The 26,019-nt window shown below is 33.6% G+C and overlaps 1 protein-coding gene across 1 annotated transcript in view; it reads left to right on the top strand.

The window, feature by feature from the left end:
* Positions 1-25,183, top strand: part of LOC134718399 (uncharacterized) — a 33,631-nt gene extending 8,448 nt beyond the window's left edge. Inside the window, exons 6-13 of the mRNA XM_063580900.1 lie at positions 6,826-6,915; positions 11,570-11,645; positions 12,153-12,410; positions 13,250-13,693; positions 15,836-15,975; positions 18,546-19,736; positions 21,204-21,687; positions 22,356-25,183. Coding sequence (XP_063436970.1) covers positions 6,826-6,915; positions 11,570-11,645; positions 12,153-12,410; positions 13,250-13,693; positions 15,836-15,975; positions 18,546-19,736; positions 21,204-21,687; positions 22,356-22,423 — 2,751 coding nt within the window. The 3' untranslated portion in view covers positions 22,424-25,183. The remainder of the gene's footprint in view (positions 1-6,825; positions 6,916-11,569; positions 11,646-12,152; positions 12,411-13,249; positions 13,694-15,835; positions 15,976-18,545; positions 19,737-21,203; positions 21,688-22,355) is intronic.
* The last annotated feature ends 836 nt before the right edge of the window (positions 25,184-26,019 follow it).

Below are 26,019 nucleotides of genomic sequence, written 5' to 3'. Positions count from 1 at the left end.
TGTTGTTTTCGAAAAAGCTGTACATAAACTAAATAACTGTAAAATTTAAGCGATTTCTGTAATTTAGCTCTTTTTTTATTTCGATATTACAACTATTTCCACTATTAGGTCAACAGAAAAAAGGACATTAACAAAAATGTATACTTCTTTCGAAGGCAGATTGTGAGCGTAAATGAACGGTGACCCCATTTTTTTTAAATTAAAAAAATGATTTAGACCCGCGAGCCCCCTTAAAACTGATTATTTTTGTCGAGACTGCGACTTTAATCTCAGAAAGCTCGGCATAGGAATAGTGATCAAGCAGTGGCTGCGGCGTTAGCTAACTTCTTAAAAGCTTTATATTTTAGAAAGAGGAAGACCTTGATGATTCATACTTTGTATATGGATGCCTCATGTTACGAAGTTTCAGCCAGTCACATGTCCAATGTCCTTGACCTCATTTTCATGGTTCAGTGACTACTTGAAAAAAAATATGTTTGTAATGTTAAATTATCTTTTATCAGTAAAAGTATAACTATATTTGGTATGTGCGTACCTTGCAAGGTCCTCATGCCAGTCAGGCAGTTTTCACTTGACCTCAACCTACCAACACATCTAACACCAATCCTACATTACTGACACAACTACCATCTCATCATACTCTACCAACACACCCTACACCAATCCTACACTACTGATACAACAACCATCTCATCATACATCACCAACACACTTAACACCAATCCTACATTACTGACACAACTACCATCTCATCATACTCCACTAAAACACCTAACACCAATCCTACACTACTGATACAACTACCATCTCATCATACTCCGCCAACACACCTTACACTAATCCTACACTACTGACACAACTACCATCTCATCACACTCCACCAACACACCTAACACCAATCCTACACTACTGACACAACTACCATCTCATCATACTCCACCAACACACCTAACACCAATCCTACACTACTGACACAACTTCCATCTCATCACACATCACCAACACACCTAACACCAATCCTACATTACTGACACTACAACCATCTCAGCATACTCTACCAACACATCTAACACCAATCCTATATTACTGACACAACTACCATCTCATCATACTCTGCCAACACACATGTCACTAATCCTACACTACTGACACAACTACCATCTCATCATACTCTACCAACACATCTAACACCAATCCTACATTATGACACTTCAACCATCTCATCATACTCTAACAACACACCCTACACCAATCCTACATTACTGACACAACTACAATCTCATCATACTCCACCAACACACCTAACACCAATCTTACACTACTGACACAACTACCATATCATCATACATCACCAACGCACCTTACACCAATCCTACATTACTGACACTACAACCATCTCATCATACTCTTCCATTTTTTTTAAATTAAAAAAATGATTTAGACCCGCGAGCCCCCTTAAAACTGATTATTTTTGTCATCATACATCACCAACGCACCTTACACCAATCCTACATTACTGACACTACAACCATCTCATCATACTCTACCATTTTTTTTAAATTAAAAAAATGATTTAGACCCGCGAGCCCCCTTAAAACTGATTATTTTTGTCATCATACATCACCAACGCACCTTACACCAATCCTACATTACTGACACTACAACCATCTCATCATACTCTACCATTTTTTTTAAATTAAAAAAATGATTTAGACCCGCGAGCCCCCTCTTTCTAAAATATAAAGCTACTGACACAACTACCATCTCATCATTATTTAGGTGTTTTAGTGGAGTATGATGAGATGGTAGTTGTGTCAGTAATGTAGGATTGGTTTTAAGTGTGTTGGTGATGTATGATGAGATGGTTGTTGTATCAGTAGTGTAGGATTGGTGTAGGGTGTGTTGGTAGAGTATGATGAGATGGTAGTTGTGTCAGTAATGTAGGATTGGTGTTAGATGTGTCATAACACACCCTACACCAATCCTACACTACTGACACAACTACCATCTCATCAGACTCCACCAACACACCTAACACCAATCCTACACTACTGACATAACTACCATCTCATCATACTCCACCAACACACCTCACACCAATCCTACATTACTGACACAACTACCATCTCATCATACTCTGCCAACACACCTTACACTAATCCTACATTATTGACACAAGTACCATCTCATCATACTCTACCAACACATCTAACCCCAATCCTACATTACTGACACTTCAACAATCTCATCATACTCTAACAACACACCCTACACCAATCCTACACTACTGACACAACTACCATCTCAGCATACTCCACCAACACACCTAACACCAATCTTACACTACTGACACAACTACCATATCATCATACATCACCAACGCACCTTACACCAATCCTACATTACTGACACTACAACCATCTCATCATACTCTACCAACACACCCTACACCAATCCTACACTACTGACACAACTACCATCTCATCAGACTCCACCAACACACCTAACACCAATCCTACACTACTGACATAACTACCATCTCATCATACTCCACCAACACACCTCACACCAATCCTACATTACTGACACAACTACCATCTCATCATACTCTGCCAACACACCTTACACTAATCCTACATTATTGACACAAGTACCATCTCATCATACTCTACCAACACATCTAACCCCAATCCTACATTACTGACACTTCAACCATCTCATCATACTCTAACAACACACCCTACACCAATCCTACACTACTGACACAACTACCATCTCAGCATACTCCACCAACACACCTAACACCAATCTTACACTACTGACACACCTACCATCTCATCATACATCACCAACGCACCTAACACCAATCCTACATTACTGACACTACAACCATCTCATCATACTCTACCAACACACCCTACACCAATCCTACACTACTGACACAACTACCATCTCATCAGACTCCACCAACACACCTAACACCAATCCTACACTACTGACACAACTACCATCTCATCATACATCACCAACACACTTAACACCAATCCTACATTACTGACACTACAACCATCTCATCATACTCCACCAACAACTTACACCAATCCTACACTACTGACACAACTACCAACTCATCAAACATCACCAACACACTTAACACCAATCCTACATTACTGACGCTTCAACCAACTCATCATACTCTACCAACACACCCTACACCAATCCTACACAACTGACACAACTACCATCTCATCATACTCTAGCAACACACCTAACACCAATCCTACACTACTGACACAACTACCATCTCATCATACTCCACCAACACACTTAACACCAATCATACACTACTGACACAACTACCATCTCATCATACGCCACCAACACACCTAACACCAATCGTACACTACTGACACAACTACCATCTCAGCATACTCCACCAACACACCTAACACCAATCCTACATTACTGACACAACTACCATCTGATCATACTCCACCAACACATCTAACACCAATCCTACATTACTGACACAACTACCATCTCATCATACTCTACCAACACACCTAACACCAATCCTACACTACTGACACAACTACCATCTCATACTCCACCAACACACTTAACACCAATCCTACACTACTGATACAACAGCCATCTCACCATACATCACCAACACACTTAACACCAATCCTACATTACTGACACAACTACCATCTCATCATACTCCACTTACACACCTAAAACCAATCATACATTAATGACACAACTACCACTTATCATACTCCACCAACACAACTAACACCAATCCTACACTACTGACACAACAACCATCTCATGATACTCTACCAACACACCCTACATCAATCATAAACTACTGACACAACTACCATCTCATCATACTCCACTTACACACCTAAAACCAATCATACATTAATGACACAACTACCATCTCATCATACTCCACTTACACACCTAAAACCAATCATACATTAATGACACAACTACCATCTCATCATACTCCACTTACACACCTAAAACCAATCATACATTAATGACACAACTACCATCTCATCATACTCCACTTACACACCTAAAACCAATCATACATTAATGACACAACTACCATCTCATCATACTCTATCAACACACCTAACACCAATCCTACATTACTGACACCACTACCACTTATCATACTCCACCAACACAACTAACACCAATCCTACACTACTGACACAACAACCATCTCATGATACTCTACCAACACACCCTACATCAATCATAAACTACTGACACTACTATCATCTCAACATACTCCACCAACACACCTAACACAAATTCTATATTACTGACACAACTACCATCTCATCATACTCTACCAACTCACCTAACACCAATCCTACACTACTGTCACAACTACCATCTCATCATACTCTGCCAACACACCTTACACCAATCCTACACTACTGACACAACTACCATCTCATCATACATCACCAACACACCTAACACCAATCCTACATTACTGAACCTTCAACCATCTCATCATACTCTACCAACACACCTAACACCAATCCGACATTAATGACACAACTACCATCTCATCATACTCTACCAACAAACCTAACACCAATCCTACATTACTGACACCACTACCATCTCATCATACTCCATCAACACAACTAACACTAATCCTACACTACTAACACAACTATCATCTCATCATACTCCATCAACACACCTAACACCAATCCTACATTACTGACACCACTACCATCTCATCATACTCCACCAACACAACTAACACCAATCCTACACTACTGACACAACAACCATCTCATCATACTCCATCAACACACCTAACACCAATCTTACACTACTAACACTACTATCATCTCATCATACTCCACCAACACACCTTACACCAATCCTACACTACTGACACAACTACCATCTCATCACACTCCACCAACACATCTAACACCAATCCTACATTACTGACACAACTACCATCTTATCATACTCTACCAACACACCCTACACCAATCCTACATTACTGACACAACTACCATCTTATCATACTCTACCAACACACCCTACACCAATCCTACATTACTGACACAACTACCATCTCATCATACTCCACCAACACACTTAACACCAATCCTACACTACTGACACAACTACCATCTCATCATACTCCATGTACACACCTAAAACCAATCTTACACTACTGACACAACTACCATCTCATCATACTCCACCAACACTTTTTTTTAAATCAATGTTTCTGGTATGTTTCAATCTGTCCTTCACTTTTGACAATGAGCATATATTACATTTTCCCAAATTCTCCCTTGGAAAAAATATTTAAATAGATTTTAATTTCATCAAATCTTATTTTTTGGGTATTATTTATATTTTTATGAATAATATTCTTTACACCAGAAACGTAATTTATAAACAAGCGTATGAGTTTGGTAATGACAAGTAAGACAGAGTTGTATATTATACATCTGATAGTTCAAAATGGGAAGTTAAAAGTTATCAGCCGTGTACATGCACTGATCAATACCTGCAGAAGTGAAACGATGCGTGAACTTGCAAGCCAGACAGGAAATCGCTTGAATACCGGGACGTGTCACCTGACACCCCTCACAATACCTTTGGAAGTAATACCTTTAGCCATGCTGGTGATCAGAAGAGGGAAGATCAAAATTTATTTGAAAACAGTTGATTACTTTAAAGAATTATGAACAAATTAGATTTTCGAAAACAATTTTCACGGTACACTTATTTATGATTTCAACTTTGACTTTTCACCTAATTCCAATATCAAGTTTAAAAACAACAGACCATGGTAATTTAAAGAATATTTTCCGTATCGAGTTAGTTAGTCGGATAAAACAACCGTACGATTGACAAGATTACGACTACATCGGTTACTGTAGTTTTGTTTCTTTGTGGTTTATAGACATATCATTTCATTAATCGGGGGAAAGAAGACAAAATGGCGGATAGCAGAGAATTGATTTCATGAATGGTCTATCATCAACATTTTTTCCAACAAAAACATAACGGGCGATCTGCTTTTACGAGATCGGCGCCCATTAAAATTTATTCATCAATGCTATACAAAAATTTGAATCTTTGTCGATGTCTGCTTTGACACCTGTTTGTCAAAAAGCATGTTTTTGATCAACCTGCTGAGCGATCTACTTATACCAGATCTAATACTGCCATAATATTTTAATCAATTGAAACCAGCTGCGTAAATTATTTACCTCATGTTGACATAATTAAATCGTTGGTAATAAAATGCTATTGTAGTCAACATTCTTATGTTATCCGGATTTTACTACGTTTTGACAACAAACTATGAAAATTATAGTTGCCGTAATCAGTGACGGAAATTTTTCCGGCAATACCAATTTTTATTTTATTTTCCTGAATTGGGAATTTATATTCACATAAATTTTTCGGGGGCCGCTGACCAATTTAAGGGCCGCTAAGCGGCCCTAAACTATATAGTGGAATCATCCCTGATCTTATCACATTTCACCAACACACCCTACACCAATAATTCAATAATTTCTTTAACAGCAAAATCTCAAATATTATTCATTGATCTCTTTATAATGACACTTCATATTTGTTGTTGGTTTAGGTTCACTGGTTTTTATTTCAAGTATATATAAATAAGACAACATTCTGCATTGCATAGGTGAAATTAATGCTACAGTAACCTATTATATAATGTTATACAGTTTTTGAAATAAAAGATATATATGTGTATAATTAATGAAAGATTATTTGATTGTATTTCAGGGTAAGACTCCTTATGATCTGGTAAAAATATACAGCGTTGATGATGAAGAGGAAAAAAGGAAAAAGGAAGAAGTGATGGACTTCCTTAAGGTAAATAGTCTTGTCTTACTAACTTGAAAAGATATTCACAGATTATAAGAGACAAAACAGACTTGGTACAAAGAAATTACAATAAAACGGTTGCCTGTAGTTTTTAAGGTCATTGTAGTATTTGTTGTCAGTTAACAATGTAAGTTGACAATTCAAAGCTTGTTGTCTAATATAGTTGGCATATGTGAAAGACAAATGTTTGAAATCTGTGTTCTCATCTGTTGGATGTCTCTTATTGTATGTGTCTTCTCCTAGGTTTATACATCAGATCATGTCCTTGTAGGTGTCATCAGTTTGGTATCTCCTAGGTATAAACATCACATCACATCTTTTTTGTGTCATCAGCTTGCTATCTCCTAGGTATATACACCACATCATGTATGTGTCATCAGCTTGGTATCTCCTAGTATATACATCACATCATCTCCTTTTATGTGTCATCAGCGTGGTATATCCTAGGTATATAAATCACATCTTTTTGGTGTCATCAGCTTGCTATCTTCTAGGTATATACATCACATCATGTCCTTGTATGTGTCATCAGCTTGACTTCTTTAAAGCATTATATTTTAGAAGGTTGAAGACCTGGATGCTTCATACTTTGTATATGGATGCCTCATGTTACGAAGTTTCAGTCAGTCACATGTCCAATGTCCTTGACCTCATTTTCATGGTTCAGTGACTACTTGAAAAAAAGTTAAGACTTGTTGTAATGTTAATTTCTCTCTTATTGTAAGTAATAGGATAACTATATATGGTATGTGCGTACCTTGCAAGGTTCTCATGCCCGTCAGACAGTTTTCACTTGACCTCAACCTCATTTCATGGATCAGTGAACAAGGTTAAGTTTTGTTGGTCAAGTCCATATCTCAGATACTATAAGCAATAGGTCTAATATATTCGGTGTATGGAAGGACTGTAAGGTGAACATGTCCAACTGGCAGGTGCCATCTGACCTTGACCTCATTTTCATGGTTCAGTGGTTATAGTTAAGTTTTTGTGTTTTTTGTCTGTTTTTTTATACTGTATGCAATAGGTCTACTTTATTTGGTGTATGGAATGATTGTAAGGTGTACATGTCTAGCTGGCAGGTGTCATCTGACCTTGACCTCATTTTCATGGTTTTGAGTTTTTGTCTTTTTTTCTAATGTTTTATGATCTTTATGTCAGTAGCACAGGTTTTATTTGACAGTGACCTAATTTCACGTTTCATTGCTTAGTGTTAAGTTTTTGTGTTTTGGTCTGTTTTTCATAAACTAAAGCAATATGCGAATTATATTTGTTGTATGAAAGAATTGATTGCTGTACATGCCTGCCTGGCATGGTTCATCTGACCTTGACCTCATTTTCGTGGTTCATTGGTCGATGTTTAGTTTTCTAGGTTAATGTTAAGTTTATGTGACAGTTGTAATAAAGCTTTATATTTAGAACTATCAACATAATATAAATGATTGGTAAAGAAGGCGAGACATTTCAGCGTGTACACTCTTGTTAGACATAATTTACCTGCTCATGAGTTCGCATTGAAAATTTAGGATTAATGCGCTCCATACTATATAAGTGAAAACATTAAACATGGATTGGCAGATAGAAAGGTGATACATGTACATGTTTTAAACAAGGGAAATAACAATGAACATTCTGAAACTGATTATACTAATAAGGGAGACAACTACATATGATGAAGACTCAGGTAAATGTCATCGGTTCCTGGTCACACCTAAACTAAACCTTTTTAAATTACATACAAAACAAATAAATCACATCATCATTAAATAAGCAGTGTGCGGTAAATTTTACTCTAGTGAGATATGGCATGGTGGTAAAGATGTCAGACCACCAATTAACTCACTCCAATTTAGAATGTAAAGTTCTATATTAAAATAGTCCTTCCCTAAAAAATATATAGTGCTTTTGATGTCATTGTTTACTTAAACTAACCAAAACATTTGCAAAAATGAAAGTTATAGTGAAAGAGAAATATATTTAAACCATTTTTATACGCCCGTCTTGTAGACGGGATGTATTATGGTATATGTTGTCCGTCTGTCCATCCGTCGTCCACACTTCGGACAATAACTCAAAAACACTTTCACCAATTTCCATGAAACATAAGTGAATTGTTTATATCTATTGACGTAAGCTCCCTTTGTTTTTTTTTAATTTCAGATTTTAAGTTTTGGATTTATGGGGCTTTATTCATAAAAAAGGGGGGATTTTCAACACTTCGGACAATAACTCAAAAAGGCTTTCACCAATGTCCATGAAACTTTGGTGAATTGTTTATATCTATTGATATGTAAGCTCCCTTTCAATTTTTATAAATTTCAGATTTTAATATAATAAGTTTTGGATTTATGGGGCTTTATTCATAAAAAAGGGGGATTTTCAACACTTCGGACAATAACTCAAAAAGGCTTTCACCAATGTCCATGAAACTGGTGAATTGTTTATATCTATTGATGTAAGCTCCCTTTCAATTTTTATAAATTTCAGATTTTACATTTCCGTGTTATGAATTTTTATGCTTAAAAAAGGGGGAGGTTTTCCAATTTTGGGACAATAACTAACACTTTCACAAAATTTTATGCAACTTTGATAAATTGTTTATATCTATTGACATAAGCTCCCTTTCCATTTTTATAAATTTTTAGATTTTACGTTTTCTTAAGTAATGAATTTTTATACTTAAAAAAGGGGGACTTTATGAAACTTTGGTGAATATATTAATGTAACATCCCTTTTGATTTGTATATATATATTTCTAGTTGATCATATAAATTCATTTAAAGCATAAAAGACAAGTTAAAAGAGCAACGGGCGTATCATGCGCTAAAGCGCAGCCCTTTATTTGACATAATTTACTAGCTCATGAGTTTGCATTAAAAATTTAGGATTAATGCGCTCCATACTATATTTATTTAAGATTTCCAGAAAAAATCAGGGACTATGTTTAGTAGTTACCTTCGGACCGTTGGTATTTTACTACAAGTGAAAACATTTAACCTGGATTAAAAATTGGCAGATAGAAAGGTGATACATGTACATTTTAGGATATACCTGCTTTTTATGAAATTATGCTTAGGTAAAAAATTAAGAAAGCTGGGACAATTGAAAAAAATTTGTTGGAATAGGTAGGGATTTTGAATTGGTGGTCTGACACCTTTAAAGCAAGAAACTGTGAATCACAAAAATCAGAAAACTATTGATTTTTTAGCTCACTTGGTCTAAAAAGCCAAGTGAGCTTTTCTCATCACTTGGCATCCGTCCTCTGTCGTCGTCCGTCATTGTTAACTTTTACAAAAATCTTCTACTCTGAAACTACTGGACCAAATTTAACCAAAATTGGCCACAATCATTAGGATATCTAGTTTAAAAAATCTGTCCGATGACCTCGCCTACCAACCAAATTGTCCGACATGGTTAAAAATAGAACTTAGGGGTAAAATGCAAGTTTTGTCTATTATTTTTTGAAATGTTATAAATAGAGAAAATCTGAAAGGAACAAAAATGTTCAGAATGATGAGCTCTACAAATTGTCCATATCCATCAAAACTGTTAGACATATTCTTATAGGAGTTATTGCCCATAAATGACAAATTTTACCATTTTTTTTCATTTTTGCCTATTATCATGAAAACTATGATATTTAGAGAGAAACATTTCTTTTCCGTTATGCCTTATATGATTTAAATCATAATAGATAAATAAACACTTTAAATCACACAAATGATCAGCAAGGCAAGATCTATTTAAAAGTCAAATTTTGTATCTACAGTTTATAGTAGACTGTCACTCTTCATAGGAGTGATTGACCTTAAATGAGGATTTTTTTTTACCTTCTTTTGTGTTTTGAGCAAAAACTAAAGAAGATAGAGTGAAACTAAACAGACTAAAAAATCAGTATTACAAGATCAACAAAAATAGAGATTTTTCTCGTGAAGTCTTATCTCGTCTACAACGTTGGAGAGTGTCTTTTGTTTGATGTGCACATAGACCAAGGTGAGCGACACAGTCCCTTTAGAGCCTCTTGTTTTCTTAACTGATCATTTCAAATAAAGGTAGCCACATTACATGCATTTCAACACATATTGCCAGATTGAAGCCTAAAACCTGAAAACCTGAATATGTGCTATTTTCTTGCAATTAAACAATGGGAGAAATAAAACATATTTTAAGAAATGATGTATTTTCTCCATTATGAGTTTGGTTGATAACACTACTGTTTTCGAACTTGGCAATGACTGCACCTGAGAAAAAAAAAAAAAAAAATTTGAAAAAGGACATCACATTACAAATTATTAGTAAAATATTGTTTGTCGTCCATTATTTGTGTATTAGGATTTATGACCGAAGTCACCATCACACAACTCAAGTGCCAGTTAGTGTGGGTTGTATCATCAGCCTGGTCAAACGAACAACTTGAAAATATGTATTCCCAACTTCTATATAAAGAATAATGTGTCTGACGTATGTATTTCTTGATCTTATATGCATTTTCCAAATATTATGTGCAAAGTATGGGCAAATTTGAAATTTTTCTAAAAATCATTATTCTCATTGACAAAAATGGGCCTTTAAAGTATATGTATTAAACTATTTGATAAGTTTTCACATGGGGCATGATAGTTTATAGCATATTCTTTTTTTGTAGACTGTCATGTCGAAGACATCCCCAGAAGTAACTGCTTACACCCATTTACAGGAACCTGCAGCACAAGTAGTTGAAGGTAATCATCTAATGTTAAGTATTCAGATACCGGCTGAAATGATTTATAATTACCTGTTTCTAATATACAGAAACCTTGATTTCTGCTTATAATGTTATAATGAAAAATTATGAAATAAAACAACAAATTGATGGGAAAAGAGAAGTAGGCTTTTGAAGAAGATTGATTGATTACATATCACCATGATCACATTAACTTTAAAATCATTCTCATCTAATTTATTCTTTCCTCAACGTGCTGAATATATTTTGGATAATCATTCTTACTAGTTCCTCTCACAATGCATGTGACGTCAATATCATTCTTACTAGTTGCTGTCACAAGGCATGTGACGCCACCATAATCATAAAGGCAACAGTAGGATACCGCTGTTCGAAATTCATCAATCGATTGAGAAGGCCCTAATATGAACTGTATGTCTCAGACCTAATATGTATAAATCGGTAGACGAGTAAGACCTCTTACTATAGACTTTTTAGGATAAACATTTATTTATTTACATTTCAGACAGCAAAATACCAGAACAAATAAAAAAGATGGATCATGAGTCGATTGCCATTTATTTGAACGCCCTTGAATCGGGTTCAGAAAGAAGACGGGATATAAATTTAATAATTGTTGGAAAAAAATCTGTTGGAAAGACTTCCTTAGTACGAAGATTGTTCGGGGAGGAGTTACAAAGCGTAAAAAGCACAAATGGTATAGAAATTCATCGGCGGAGATGTCGAATAAATCTAAGTAACTGGGAATGGAATAAAGTGTTAGGTAAATATGCGATTTTTTACTCACACTCGTTTTGCATGTTTTATTTATTGCAAAGTTATCATAGAAAAACTAAAACATAGTAAACATAATTTTAAAGTTTTTTTCAAGTTCTGTGTATGCTGTTTTTATGTATTTACTCTTTTTTTTTATTTTTCAATTCTTGGAAAGACATTTTTGCTAGAAACTAGTATCAACCATATGTAGCAGACCTAATATAAATATTCAATATTCAATTAATGGAATTAAAGATAGGCATGTTGGATGTAATTTAAACTAGAATACAGACTAATGATCTCTACTAAATTAGCGCAAAATATTTTTATTCGCAAAAACGACTATGCTTATGTAAACTTATCCTCGCATCCGTTTTATTATATGTAAAAATGTTATTTTTATAATTATACTGTTTTGCAGTGTACTCTTTTATATTGAAAAAGCTGTGTAATTTATAGGATTTTTTTTTAATAAATTTTTAGTGCCTGCATTTCATGTTTATATGATCTTCAACGTCTTATTAAACACTGTTCTCAAGAGTGCAATCCAATTAGCGCAAACAAACTAAATGAAAATATCTAAGCAGATGGATGTCTGGATTGAGTGTTGTATATGGCAATTTAATCCTTTAGCAAATACTTTATGTCTACTGTCATTTCATTATTTCCGTTTTGAATTTTCCTCAGAGTTCGGTATTTTTGTTAATTAACTTTTTTCTTGATAATGAATGTTGCCTTAACAGATTATTGTTTTATGTGTTTAGTTTCTGAGAAAGGGGTGGACGTGGTTTAACTTCCATAGATTTCTTCTATACTATGAACACTTTTTACTAATTTTTTTTGTAGATACAAGATTAGTGAAAGAAACAAGTATCAACAATAGAATGTTGCAGTCAATTGTCAAAGAGTTGCATCAAGATAAAGAAAAACCAAAGCATGACATATTGGAGATATTTTCATCAGATCAGATATCAACAGATGATAATAAGGGCACAATCACCAAAAATATTGAACATGACGAAGAACCTCAACCCAAACATGCCAAAATGAATCAGTTTGCTTATCCGGAGATAACAGAATCGCCGTTGTCTAAACTGGCAAAAGATGAGCTGTTAAGTATAATGGAATCTGCTGTAGACTTACAAGACGAAGACGGCTATGCAAATTTAACAGTGTGGGATTTTGCGGGTGACATTGAGTATTACAACACACATCAAACGTTTTTGAATTCAGAAGCAATTTTTCTTGTCGTAGCAAATTTACATGACACAGATGACACAGTATCCTACGGTTTGTAAAGTCAATATATAGTTATATTAAACCTAGATACGAATTATTCTTGATGTTCAGTTCATATAAAAACAATGAAACTAAACATTTAAGACAGCAAATTTTAATACGTGGCTTTTTTGTTAAATGATTTTTATTATTTGCTCTAAACGTTAACGACACTACTTTCCGTGTTTCATTTAATATAGCCATTTACTATCTTGACTTGCATCTAGAAATTGACGATGAGGATCGGATGAAAACAAAAGTTCGTGACAAAAGAGATGACTTCAGCTTCCCAATTGTTCTTTCATATTCTATGTTGCAACATTCTAGCAGTGTCTTCCCATGAAGTATATATCTCCAAAGTGATACAATATTCTAGGACTTGTATTTCCTATTATGATGTCCTTTTAAGGAGATTGCTGCTCACAAAAAAGCTATCAAGCCAAGTGTCAAAGAGGTGCAGTTGAAATTATCCCTTCTAAAACTTTACAGACGCCATCAATAGTTGGTTTAACGTCATTGCATATCTGTTTTAAAGATGATGACAGATATGTTCCAAAAGTTGTAACTACAATCCTTTTTTCCTACCGGATTATACTTATCACCATGTTTGGAATACACGAACAGCACGACGTGTGCATGTGTAGAGTAAAATCTACCGTGAGTGTATGAAATCACCCCTGGCTTTTGGTTGGGTTTTCTGTTGCTCAGTCTTAAGTTCTCTACGTTGTGTTTTGGATATTTTTGATTGTTGTTTTAGTCTTTGGCGTTCTTTGTCATGTCTTTGTCAGTTTATTTTCGTCTTATGATTATAAATGTTCCTTTGATATCTTTCCCCTCTCTTTTACACGTAAAATTGTGTAATATACTTGTAGCTAACCTATTTTATATCTTGCTTAAAAAGATCTCACCACAAATGTTGATTTCCTTTTTATCTCATACAAACATCCTTTGTTATACGACCACAAATATCTTGCCTTGTCCGAAGACATTTTATTTCCAAACAATAGCTTACATATTAGTGATTGGATCTTGATGAAATGTTACCACAAGGTTTCATATAAACAAATGAAGGTTGGGATTGATTGTTGGGTCAATGGTCTGAACTGTTATGAAAAACAGAACAAAAACAAAACTTTTCTAATACAAATGTATCAATTGTCCATTTCTTGACCATATTTAATTAATGGGATTTAATTCAAAGGCTAGAACACGGTGGGTTCTTGATTATCAATGATTATGCTGAATGTAACCGTATTTTTAGATTGGGGATTTTTGGCCCCATGTTTAAATTGATCCACATTGAGGACCTATGGGTCCAAATTAAATTTAGTTTGATTTTAACAAAATTTGAATTCAATGGTGTTTTTTTATATGCTGAATCTAACTATGCAGAACTTCATGGTAGGTTCGTTTATAATTTTGTAAAAAATCATTTTTAGAAAGCTATATATATACATGATATATGTGTCAAATTATTTATCAGAATCTAAATTCAGATCTGTATCAAGCTTGCTTGAATGAAGTGTCGATTTTCGCCCAAACTGTTTAGGGTTCGACCTCTCTGCTCGTATCAAGCTGCGCCTCGCAATGTGTTTTATTGATGTATAGCATTTTGCTTTCTGTACATGGAAAACATATGGACTCCATCATTAGATTGGCTTGATTACCACAGATTACCATAGGCATGTTCCATTTGTAGTTACCACAATATCGTTCTAATTACGTTTACTCTGACCTACAAGTGAGACTTATCGCCGAATTTGTACAACACGACGGGTACTGAATGTGATAAAGGATCCGCGTTCCCTTCTTGAGCACCTCGATTTAACCCTGATTTATGCAAGGTTCATATTTTTCTCTTGATTGTGTTCTATATATTGTTGTGCATACTTTTGTCTATTTTTGTTTTGTTTTATCTGCCCGATCGTTATTGCTTTCTTTCTGACTGATGAATGTTGATTCGCCCGTGAACAACTTTTGTCTCTTTTTAAACACTGATTTAAATAGTTATATGTTTTACCTGCAATATTATAACGGTCTACAGGATAAATCATTATATATTTTTTTATTGAAGGAAGTAATTGTATTCTTAAGACACATTTTAAGTGCGGTCATCCACAGAAATATTTATTATTAATTTGTCTTTAATCACAGGCACATTCAATTTCTGGATGGATACAATACATTGTTATGGAAGCATAAACGACAAAACTGAAGCTGTATTGCTCGAAGGAGCTCAAAACCTTCTAGATCCACCAGTTATTGCAATTGGTACACACAAGGACAAATTTCAGGTATTTATATCATAGTAACAATGGAGTAGCCATGTAAATTTAGTCTCTGTTTATAAAAACTTGACGACTGAATTTGGCCCTTTGAAAATATTTAGGTATTAATGTTAACTTTTGTTTGTATACCAACGGTATTCTAGTTAAGTTTAGACTATGGACATTGTGAATACTTCACCAATGTATCGGATCTATAAGATACGATTAGATCAGGATTGCCACGACGTCTTACACATATAACGGGCTGTTTACGAATCGCTGATTCAATGTTACGTTAGAGCTCAGTTTAAATAGAAACTAGGGAAATTGTTTCATTCTAGATTGTATAATATCTATTTCATTTTACTGTACGAATATGTACCTTTGTCATATTGGTAACAATGTATATCTTTTTCTGTCCTGACATTCATGCTCGTCAATGCTGATAGTCGTTTTAATACGACCGCAACAATTGAAATTTTTTTGGTCGTATATTGGTATCACGTTTCCGTCGTTGTCGTCCGAAGACTTTTGGTTTTCGCACTATAACTTTAGTTTAAGTGAATAGAAATCTATGAAATTTAAACACAAGGTTTATGACAACAAAGGGAAGGTTGGGATTGATTATGGAAGTTTTGGTCCCAACAGTTTAAGAATAAGGGGCCAAAAAGGGCCCAAATAAGCATTTTCTTGGTTTTCGCACTATAACTTTAGTTTAAATAGAAATCTATGAAATTTTGACACAAGGTTTATGACCACATAAGGAAGGTTGGGATTGATTTTGGGAGTTTGGGTTCCAACTGTTAAGGAATTAGGGGCCAAAGAGCCTAAACAAGCATTATTCTTGGTTTTCGCACGATAACTTTGGTATAAGTAAATAGAAATCAATGAAATTTAAACACAAGGTTTATGAACACAAAAGTAAGGTAAGGTATGGGCCTTGTTCATTGTTGAAGGTCGTACGGTTACCTATAGTTGTCATTTTATTCTTTTGTGGATAGTTGTCTAATTGGCAATAATACCACATCTTCTTTTTTATAAGGATTGATTTTGGGAGTTAAGATCCCAACAATTTAGGAATTAGGGGTGAAAACTTTTGTTTGATAAGATTGTGTGGAAGTGTAGTATAGAGAGTGAAAAAGTCAAAACTGGCAACCAAATCAACAGGACCACCAAAAGCACGTAATTTATCTAAAAATCTGAAGAATCTTTTACACTCTAAAATGGTCAATTCCACTGTTTTCATATGATATTACAAAAATTAATGAAATGTTCTTTGATAATAGTTAAGGAACTCGTTAAAAGCACAGAAAGATTAGTAGTAGATCACTTACAAGAGGCCGAAATGAAACGATAGTTTACCGTTTTTTTTTGTAGTTTAGGTAACCAATACATAGTGGGAACCTTCAAATGTCTCGAGGAGGCCTTAAGCTGTGCGGTGGTAGTGACATAGTTATTTAGTATATGACTCTATTTGGAGCGTACGGCCTTGAATGAAGTTGAAGGCAAAATTTCATTCTTAACGACTTCCGTGCAGTATTTACTTACCACCACCACATTGCTGGCTGCTTTTTTCAACTAATACGAACACAAAACGCTTTGATAGAACTTAAATTTTTAGTCCAAGAAAAGGGGCATATAACCTACTCTTTTATTTATTTTTAAAAAACTTTTCGAAGGGTGAATTGCGAATATAAACAATATTCATACATATATTTAAATCAAGTGACTTTAGGAACCATATCTAAACGTCGATAAGTCATAGTCTATATTTGAATGAATAGTCTTCTGTTATGTAGTAGCGTCCGGAGACGTTTCAATAACTCGATATTACCTTTAAAAATCTTTAGAGAACTGTGATCCAAATATTTCATTTAAACTCGAAAGTTTCTATTGTCTATAAATTGACACATAGTAAAGAAAACTAGTGTTTAACAAATCAATAATATTGCAAATAATTTGACATTTAATATGAAAAAAAAATTATATCAACTTTGTATTAGTAGTTTAAGTCTCTAGTATAACATTGTCTAACTCAAAAGACATTTTCTACGGATGTCACGATTTTAGTTTCCTTTGGTATTGACAGGTTTATCAACATTTCCTTATTTGTCAAAATTATGATTATTCAAGTCACTGGACAGAAAGGATTTATGTTCACCATCAATTTGATTTTTACAATTACTATAGACACTTTTTTCTCTTTGCATGTGTTGGTGTCTGCTAATTTCAATAAGTAGTGTTTTATCACTCATTCTTAATTTTGTCAACTTCCGTTCTTAAATAGTAACAATTTTTTTGCCCCAGTGTTCGATTCTTTATGAATATAGAAAATAAAAACTATCATTAAAAAACCCAACAATATACAGAACACAGTTTTCATAGGAAAATTAAAACGTCTAACTTATATGATAACATTTTACGAAAACCAGAGTCCTTATACATCCGCTCTAGAAAAACATCACAGAAAAGTACAGATATGAGAATAGTAATAGTTACTGACAGCCAAAAACATCATAAGAAATCATGTATCTAAGACTGTTTTAGTTAAATGATAATGAAATAATACAATATCACTGTTTTTGTTTTTGCGAAAGGACGAAGAACAATGCAGAAAACGTCTCGAATCCTACACTGATAAAATATTTAAAGATTCCAAGCGTCACCTGAGATCAATTCACCTGATATCCAACACAGAGGATGAAGAAGATGCTTTTGGAAAATTGAGAAATAATATATTTGCCACAGCAAAGAGTAGCGCAAATTGGAATCGAGAATACCCTGTTAAATTTATTCAGATGGAAAAAGCCATCAACTCTGAACTTACGATCGGAAAACAAATAATTTCTTTTGAAAGAGTAAAAGAACTAGGTGAGAAAATACCACTTCCCATAACTGATGACAAGGAGCTTCATCTCTTTCTCAGGTATCAACATGAAATTGGTAACGTGATATTTTTTGAAGACATTCCGTCATACATCATACTTGATCCCCAATGGTTAGCAAATGCCTTTACATGCATTGTTACAGCCCAGCAGTTTCAACTGGAATTACCACACTTACAATGGGACAACTTCAAACAAACAGGAAAGATGGATCCTAAGCTATTGGAAGAAATATTCAAGAAACAATCAGCAGACATGAGGATTCATAAAGAGCATATACTGGAAGTAATCGAAAAGTTTGACATTATCATCTATCCATTGCTACTGACGGAAAGTGGAAATGTACAAAGGGAGCATAGCTTTTACGTTCCATGCATGCTTCAAACATTAAAAATTAAGGATATTGATGTATTGTTTAACGTTCCAAATGCTAGCAAATCGACATGTTTGTGTTTTGTCTTTAGTTTTTTACCGCCGTATCTAATCAGCAATCTGATTGTCTCTTGTCTACGAGAATATCCTCTAGCAGTGGTAAAGGGCGAGATAGGTCTCTTCAAGGATTGTTGTGTATTTAATATTGGCAGAACTGGCTGTGCAAAATTTGTATTAGCAAAGAGTAGCCATATGATTCAGCTGCAAGTATGGCAATGGGATGAAGTAGATACAAAGGTTAACCAAGCTGTTTTAAAAGTTGTCGAAAGAGAAATCAACAGAATTGTCAACACACGATACAAGTTGAAAACGGTATCTTTCGAGAAAAAATGGAAGTGTGAGACCACCAGTTTCTCCTTTGACACAGGATTCCTTGAATTTGATCAAGTAAATGATGGGGAAAATTATTATTGCGAAGAACATGCGACAGTTCATAAATATAAAGACTATTGGTCTGGTGAGAAATCAAAGGTAATGTTTCTATTTGCTTTAGATTATTTTCATTTAGTGGGCATATATTTGTGACATGATGAAATCCAATTATTGGTAATTTGTATATTTATTCCTTTGATGTGTACTCGTTGCTAATGTCAGTATCAGTGTGGATTGGTTGTGATAAAGATAAAAGTATTGGGTCCATTCGCAATTAATATGCGCGACTGTACAAAGTTGAAAACCATTAAGAATCCAAAATTCCAAAAAGTTGTGTCAAATATGACTAAGTTTTTTTTTTAAATGTGTCAAATAAAGGCAACAGTAGTATATAAACTCATCATAGATACCAGGACTAAATTTTATATATACGGAAGACGCACGTTTCGTCTACAAAAGACTCATCAGTGAAGCTCGAATCCAAAAAAGTTTTAAAAAGCCAAATAAAGTATGAAGTTGAAGAGCATTGAGATCCCAAATTACTAAAAGTGTTGCCAAATACAGCTAAGGTAATCTATGCCTGAGGTAGAAAAGCCTAAGTATTTCAAAAAAATCAAAATTTTTTAAACAGTTAATTTATAAATGTAACAATATCAATGATAATTCATGTCAGCACAGAAAGTGCTGACTACTGGGCTTGTGATACCCTCGGGGAAATAAATCTCTACCGGCAGTGGTTGTAAATAAACTCATCATAGATACCAGGACTAAATTTTATATATACCGCTGTTCGAAAGTCATAGATCTATTGAGAGAAAACAGATCCGTGTTCCAAACTAAAACTGAGGTAAACACATCAACTGTCAGAGGAAAACAACAAAACTTTGTTTAACAGGAAATGTACACAAAACGCGACCAACTTCAAACATTTGCGTAATCCACACTATAACTTATAATTTAAAGCTCACCTAACCGTATTCGATCAGAGACAGAGTTTTCATTAATAAACTCGAAAAGGTCTTGTGAGGCTCTTATGTGTCTTCTTTTTCTGTTTGTTCAGAAGGATTTGTTCAACCTGTTCATTCACTATTGAGGGTTATAATTCATATTCACACACAACACATAAAAAGTGACCAAAAAGGTATCGCATGAGAGAAGCTAAAAAACATACACACTTTTTACATTTTTTGTGGGACCTTCATATAAAATAAAGATTGCATTGTAAATGTATGAATATAGCTTTTCATAGATCAATATACAATTTGCGAAAAAAATACAAATTACCCTAGGGTCTTCATCGATTCATATTTCTGTTCCGGGTTGAAAAACAACATGACACGAAAAATATCACGAAAAGCGAAAGTAAAAGTTGAGTTATATCTATTTAAATGTTTGAAATCAGAAATGAACTTACAGATAATTAACAGCCAGCCTACAGGCTTCACGCCCACACCTGTCATTTTTTTAAGTGCCTCCTGTTTAAGCATGTTAAGTCCACCTACCTGTTAATAGATGGCAATTATATAGCATAAGTTTGTACCATTACATATTTCATTGATATTTTAGGCTTCCCGTAGAATAAGTTGTGATCAACAGAATTACGTCAGAATGTCAATGATAGTTCTAGAGGTATTATCAGGCGTTTTATACGATCGCTTATACATAGATACAAAGACTGGAGAAATACTTGATCGTGATAAGTTGGACATAACAGAAATGTGTAGGAAATATTGTGCTTTAAAAATAAACTTTCCAAGTAAAGGCTTTAGGAAAATAGAAACGGTTGACGAGATTTCTACCATTGAAGATACTATTGGTGACGACATTCAACGGATACGTGTGATCAGAAATGAAATGCAGCATTCTTCTGTCTTTGCATTAGACGACACACGATACCAAACACTAATCACTATAGTTCATGATATGCTAACTAGATTTGACCAGCGTAACAATCCAGCAGGTGAATCCTATGTAAAACGATTAGACGAAATCAGGAAAATGGAATTAGAGACAAGGAGTTTTGAAGAGATAAAAGAACGAATGAAAGCAGGTAATTTAAGTGATATCTTTTTCATGTTTGAAGTACAGGAATAAATCCTAAATCTAGAAAGACAGATAACACCACTCCCAAATAGAAATCGATGGAAAAGAGTACAACAGTAAAAAATGACTACACTAAACAGTAAAACCAATGCTTTGAAGCCAACAGAAAAACGTTCTCCTTTGTTCTCGACTATTGACGATTACGATCGGAAAACGTGAATACAAAAGTTTATACTGTTTACATTTCCTTGTTAATAAAGGTAGATAAACTGCAACTTCCAATTAACAAGTCTCGTCAGATGATATAAGACTTTTCTAAAACTATTAGAAAAATACTTGCTTTTATACAGAAAAGAAAAATAGGAATGCAAGTATGCAAAACCAAATATATCAACCACGAATTTAGAACACCTAACCATTTGTTTGCACAATGTGCTTGTTATTTTTGTGACTTTTGTATAATATATTAGGCAATGAAGAAAGTGTCCATTACAATACCTCCTAATCAAAACAAATGAACAAATCATCTGGATAACACAACTAAGTTATTCTTCATGTTAAGGTAAACGAATAAAGATATATTGCTCTAATTAGGTACATTATATTATCTTAGTATCGGTTGCAAACACGTTTTGCAAATGATTTTTTGACGGAATTTTTTTTTTAACTTTTCAGGATTGATAGAAAAGATGCATGCAGTTTTCGATAGTATGGTATCTGATGCTTTGAACGATATTTGTTAATTTATTTTTGTATTCACCATTTACGGTCAATAGGATAAATATTGAATATGTGAAAACTTCGCATATTAGAAAAATGTAATGAACTACTCTTAACTATAATTTACTAATTTAATTGACAAAAAAGTCAATGGTAAACAATATATAAATAAGAAGATGTGGTTTGAACACTGTCCATTGGAGTCCCAATGTAATAAAAGTTAACTATAGGTCAAAGTACGAAGCCTCGGTGCACACCAATCAGCAAACTATAAATTATAGTGTAAAACCAATGATACAGGACGACTAAGGACTTATAACAGAGAAACACATATGAACCAAACCAACAAACCACATCCATCGAACAATAGGTTACTGACTTAGGACAAGCGCAGACAAATGCAGAATGTGTTTGATATATTATAACTAGTATTTCAAGTTAAAACATAGTTGTTGATCATAAAGTTAAATCATCAATATGTTTTATCATTGAAAGAAAGCTTTGTGTCGAAAGTTGTGAAATCAAGGATCTATGACATACAATTGCTATAGGAGGCATTTTGAATTTTTTGTATAATTAGATTCTTAATTGTAAGCTGGAGATGTCCATCAGAAACCAAAGATTACGTCAATGCTTCATTTAGGTCTTTATAACAACGTCTAAATTTAACTATGTGAAGATAGTCGAAGATAAATACTTTACACAATGTGTTATTGACCAGACACTATATAAACGGGGTCGTTTGTGGTATTAACCGATTCAGATTTTATCGCTTAAGGTCAAAAGCACACTGTATCTGATTATATTCTCAGTTAATGCAATTTGTGTATCGATTCTGTATACCTATTATTGATGATTCTGTATACCTATTATTGTTGATTCTGTATACCGATTATTGTTGATTCTGTATACCTATTATTATTGATTCTGTATACCTATTATTATTGATTCTGTATACCTATTATTATTGATTCTGTATACCTATTATTATTGATTCTGTATACCTATTATTATTGATTCTGTATACCTATGATTGCTGATTCTGTATACCTATTATTATTGATTCTGTATACCTGTTATTATTGATTCTGTATACCTATTATTATAGATTCTGTATACCTATTATTATTACTTTTACTTTTAACTGTTTATCTTTTTTCTGTTTTGTAATTGTTTCATCATTAGTATTATCCACATCAATTATGTTACAAATGTAGTGCAGATAGTATCATCAATTGTGTCATCAGATAATATCTTTTCTCGTTTTGTTAATTGAAACAGTTTCTCAAAAGTCAATAAATACACCATGTTCACTTGAGTGTATTGATAACAAATTTGATTTCTTCCACTATTACAGATGAATAAGAAAATAAGAGTAAAAAAGTTTCAATAAAAATAAGAAAGTCCAATGTATAGCCAGTCATTAAAAAATAAAGTAAATGTTGTTTGTATATATATATATAGATAGTATACATGATTGCAATTTTATTTAGATAGACCTATAAACTATATATACATACACACTATATATTTGTAAATATATCATATATCAGCTCATAATTCAAGTATAGAAACAAACTGTCAGAAATATTAGTGACATAAATAATGTAGGTACATTTTCAAAATAAGCAGAAAAGCTTAATTACATTGTGTAGTATATTTGTTCTAACATATTTATTAAAGTATATTACGGATTACAAATGTGTCGAGGTTTGTGATTGGATAACAACACAGAATTGTCAGTATATATTTAGAAAACTGCTAGGGTATATACGACATTTGTATCCCTAATTTGAACCTCAAAAACGTTATCATAACAACGGTTACTATGTAACATAGTCAAAAGCTGTACAGAACACTAAGGAATGTCAGAGCCTCACAGAGAGCAAAATAATGACGTGCGTCAGTCAATAGTACATTTTTAATACAAAATCACTTAATTTACACTTTTAATACTTAAATTTAATGTTAAATGTGTTATTTGGCACAACTTTTTGGAATTTTGGATCCTCACTGCTCTTCAACTTTGTACGTGTTTGGCTTTATAAATATTTTGATATGAGCGTCACTGATGAGTCTAATGTAGACGAAACGCGCGTATGACGTACTAAATTATAATCCTGGTACCTTTGATAACTAATTATAATAAATTATCACATCACGTATGCCAAACTTATAAGGTTGGGTTTTTCAATATATGTGTTGTAAAAAAACAAAGCCACACACACATACAAACACAACATATGATATCTAAAAACTTTATTGAAAGTATTTTTAACGGGAAAAAATTTAACAAGATATAAAAGGTGCATATAAATGGATTACTCAAAATATTAAAAAACACAATAAACATGTAATGAATATGTTGCATTGTGAATGTTCAACAAATACCTACACTGGAAAATAACAGGTCAGGGATAATCCGTCATATATGTGTAATTCAGGTCTCAGACAGGGTATATACTGTGTCATTTCCGGCTTAAGGCTTATATCCCCTTCGCCTTCGTCTCGGGGGATATAAACTCTAAACCGGGAATGTCACAGTATCTTCCCTGTCTGAGACCTGAGTAACATATAATATCTTTCTCTGTTCGTATTTTGTATATTGTATTATGCATTATGTATGTCATGTCACCTTTTTAATAATATGTTGTATTACTCAATAATATTTTGTAAAAATTCGTATTATGAGTGCGTACAAAATTATTTTTTATTATGTGTATGCTTCCTTTAAACTGTATTTCTTTTTTAAATAAAGTATCATTGGTATGCATTGTTATACTATTGCTTTTCAAAATAACAGTAATGACTTTTAAGATTAATATATCAATTAAATGGTTTTGGAAAGATTTGAATATTTATACTATATCTAAACTTCTTTTCTTACAAATAAAAGTTTAATTATGCAATCAGAAATAAAAAAAAAAAAAAACCCAAAAAACGGAATATAATATGTGGCCTTTAGTTATCAAAGGTACCAAGATTATAATTTTGGTACGACAGACGCACGTTTTGTCTACATAAGACTCATCAGTGACGCTCATATCAAAATATTTATAAAGCCAAACAAGTACAAAGTTGAAGAGCATTGGGGATAATTCTATTAAATGGTAGAGCGATAAGAAAGTCCAGTTTTGCCTTCAGTAATACAATTATCTTCTAAAAGGGGTCTATTTATCTACTGCAGTTTTAACAGAAGGCCTATTACAAGATGTGTTACTATTTTAGATAAAAAGTCAAACTAATGTATATACAAAATTGTTTTATTTCTTTTTTAAATACATATCATAGTTCGAATACTACATGTATCTATGGACCGCCATGGCTTCCTTATGTTAATGATCAGCATTATATGCAGTGCTCACAACATTAAATGCAGTGCTCACAACATCATATGAAGTGCTCACAACATTATACGCCGTGATCCAAACATTATACGCCGTGATCCAAACATTATATGCAGTAGTCACAACATTATATGAAGTGTCCACGACATTATATGAAGTGCTCACAACATCATATGAAGTGCCCACAACATTATATGAAGTGCTCACAACATTATACGCTGTGATTCAAACATTATATGCAGTGGTCACAACATTAAATGAAGTGTCCACGA

The sequence above is a fragment of the Mytilus trossulus genome, chromosome 5 (assembly GCF_036588685.1).
Source record: "Mytilus trossulus isolate FHL-02 chromosome 5, PNRI_Mtr1.1.1.hap1, whole genome shotgun sequence".
Lineage (NCBI taxonomy): Eukaryota > Metazoa > Mollusca > Bivalvia > Mytilida > Mytilidae > Mytilus > Mytilus trossulus.
This window is presented reverse-complemented; position numbering and strand designations above follow the sequence as displayed.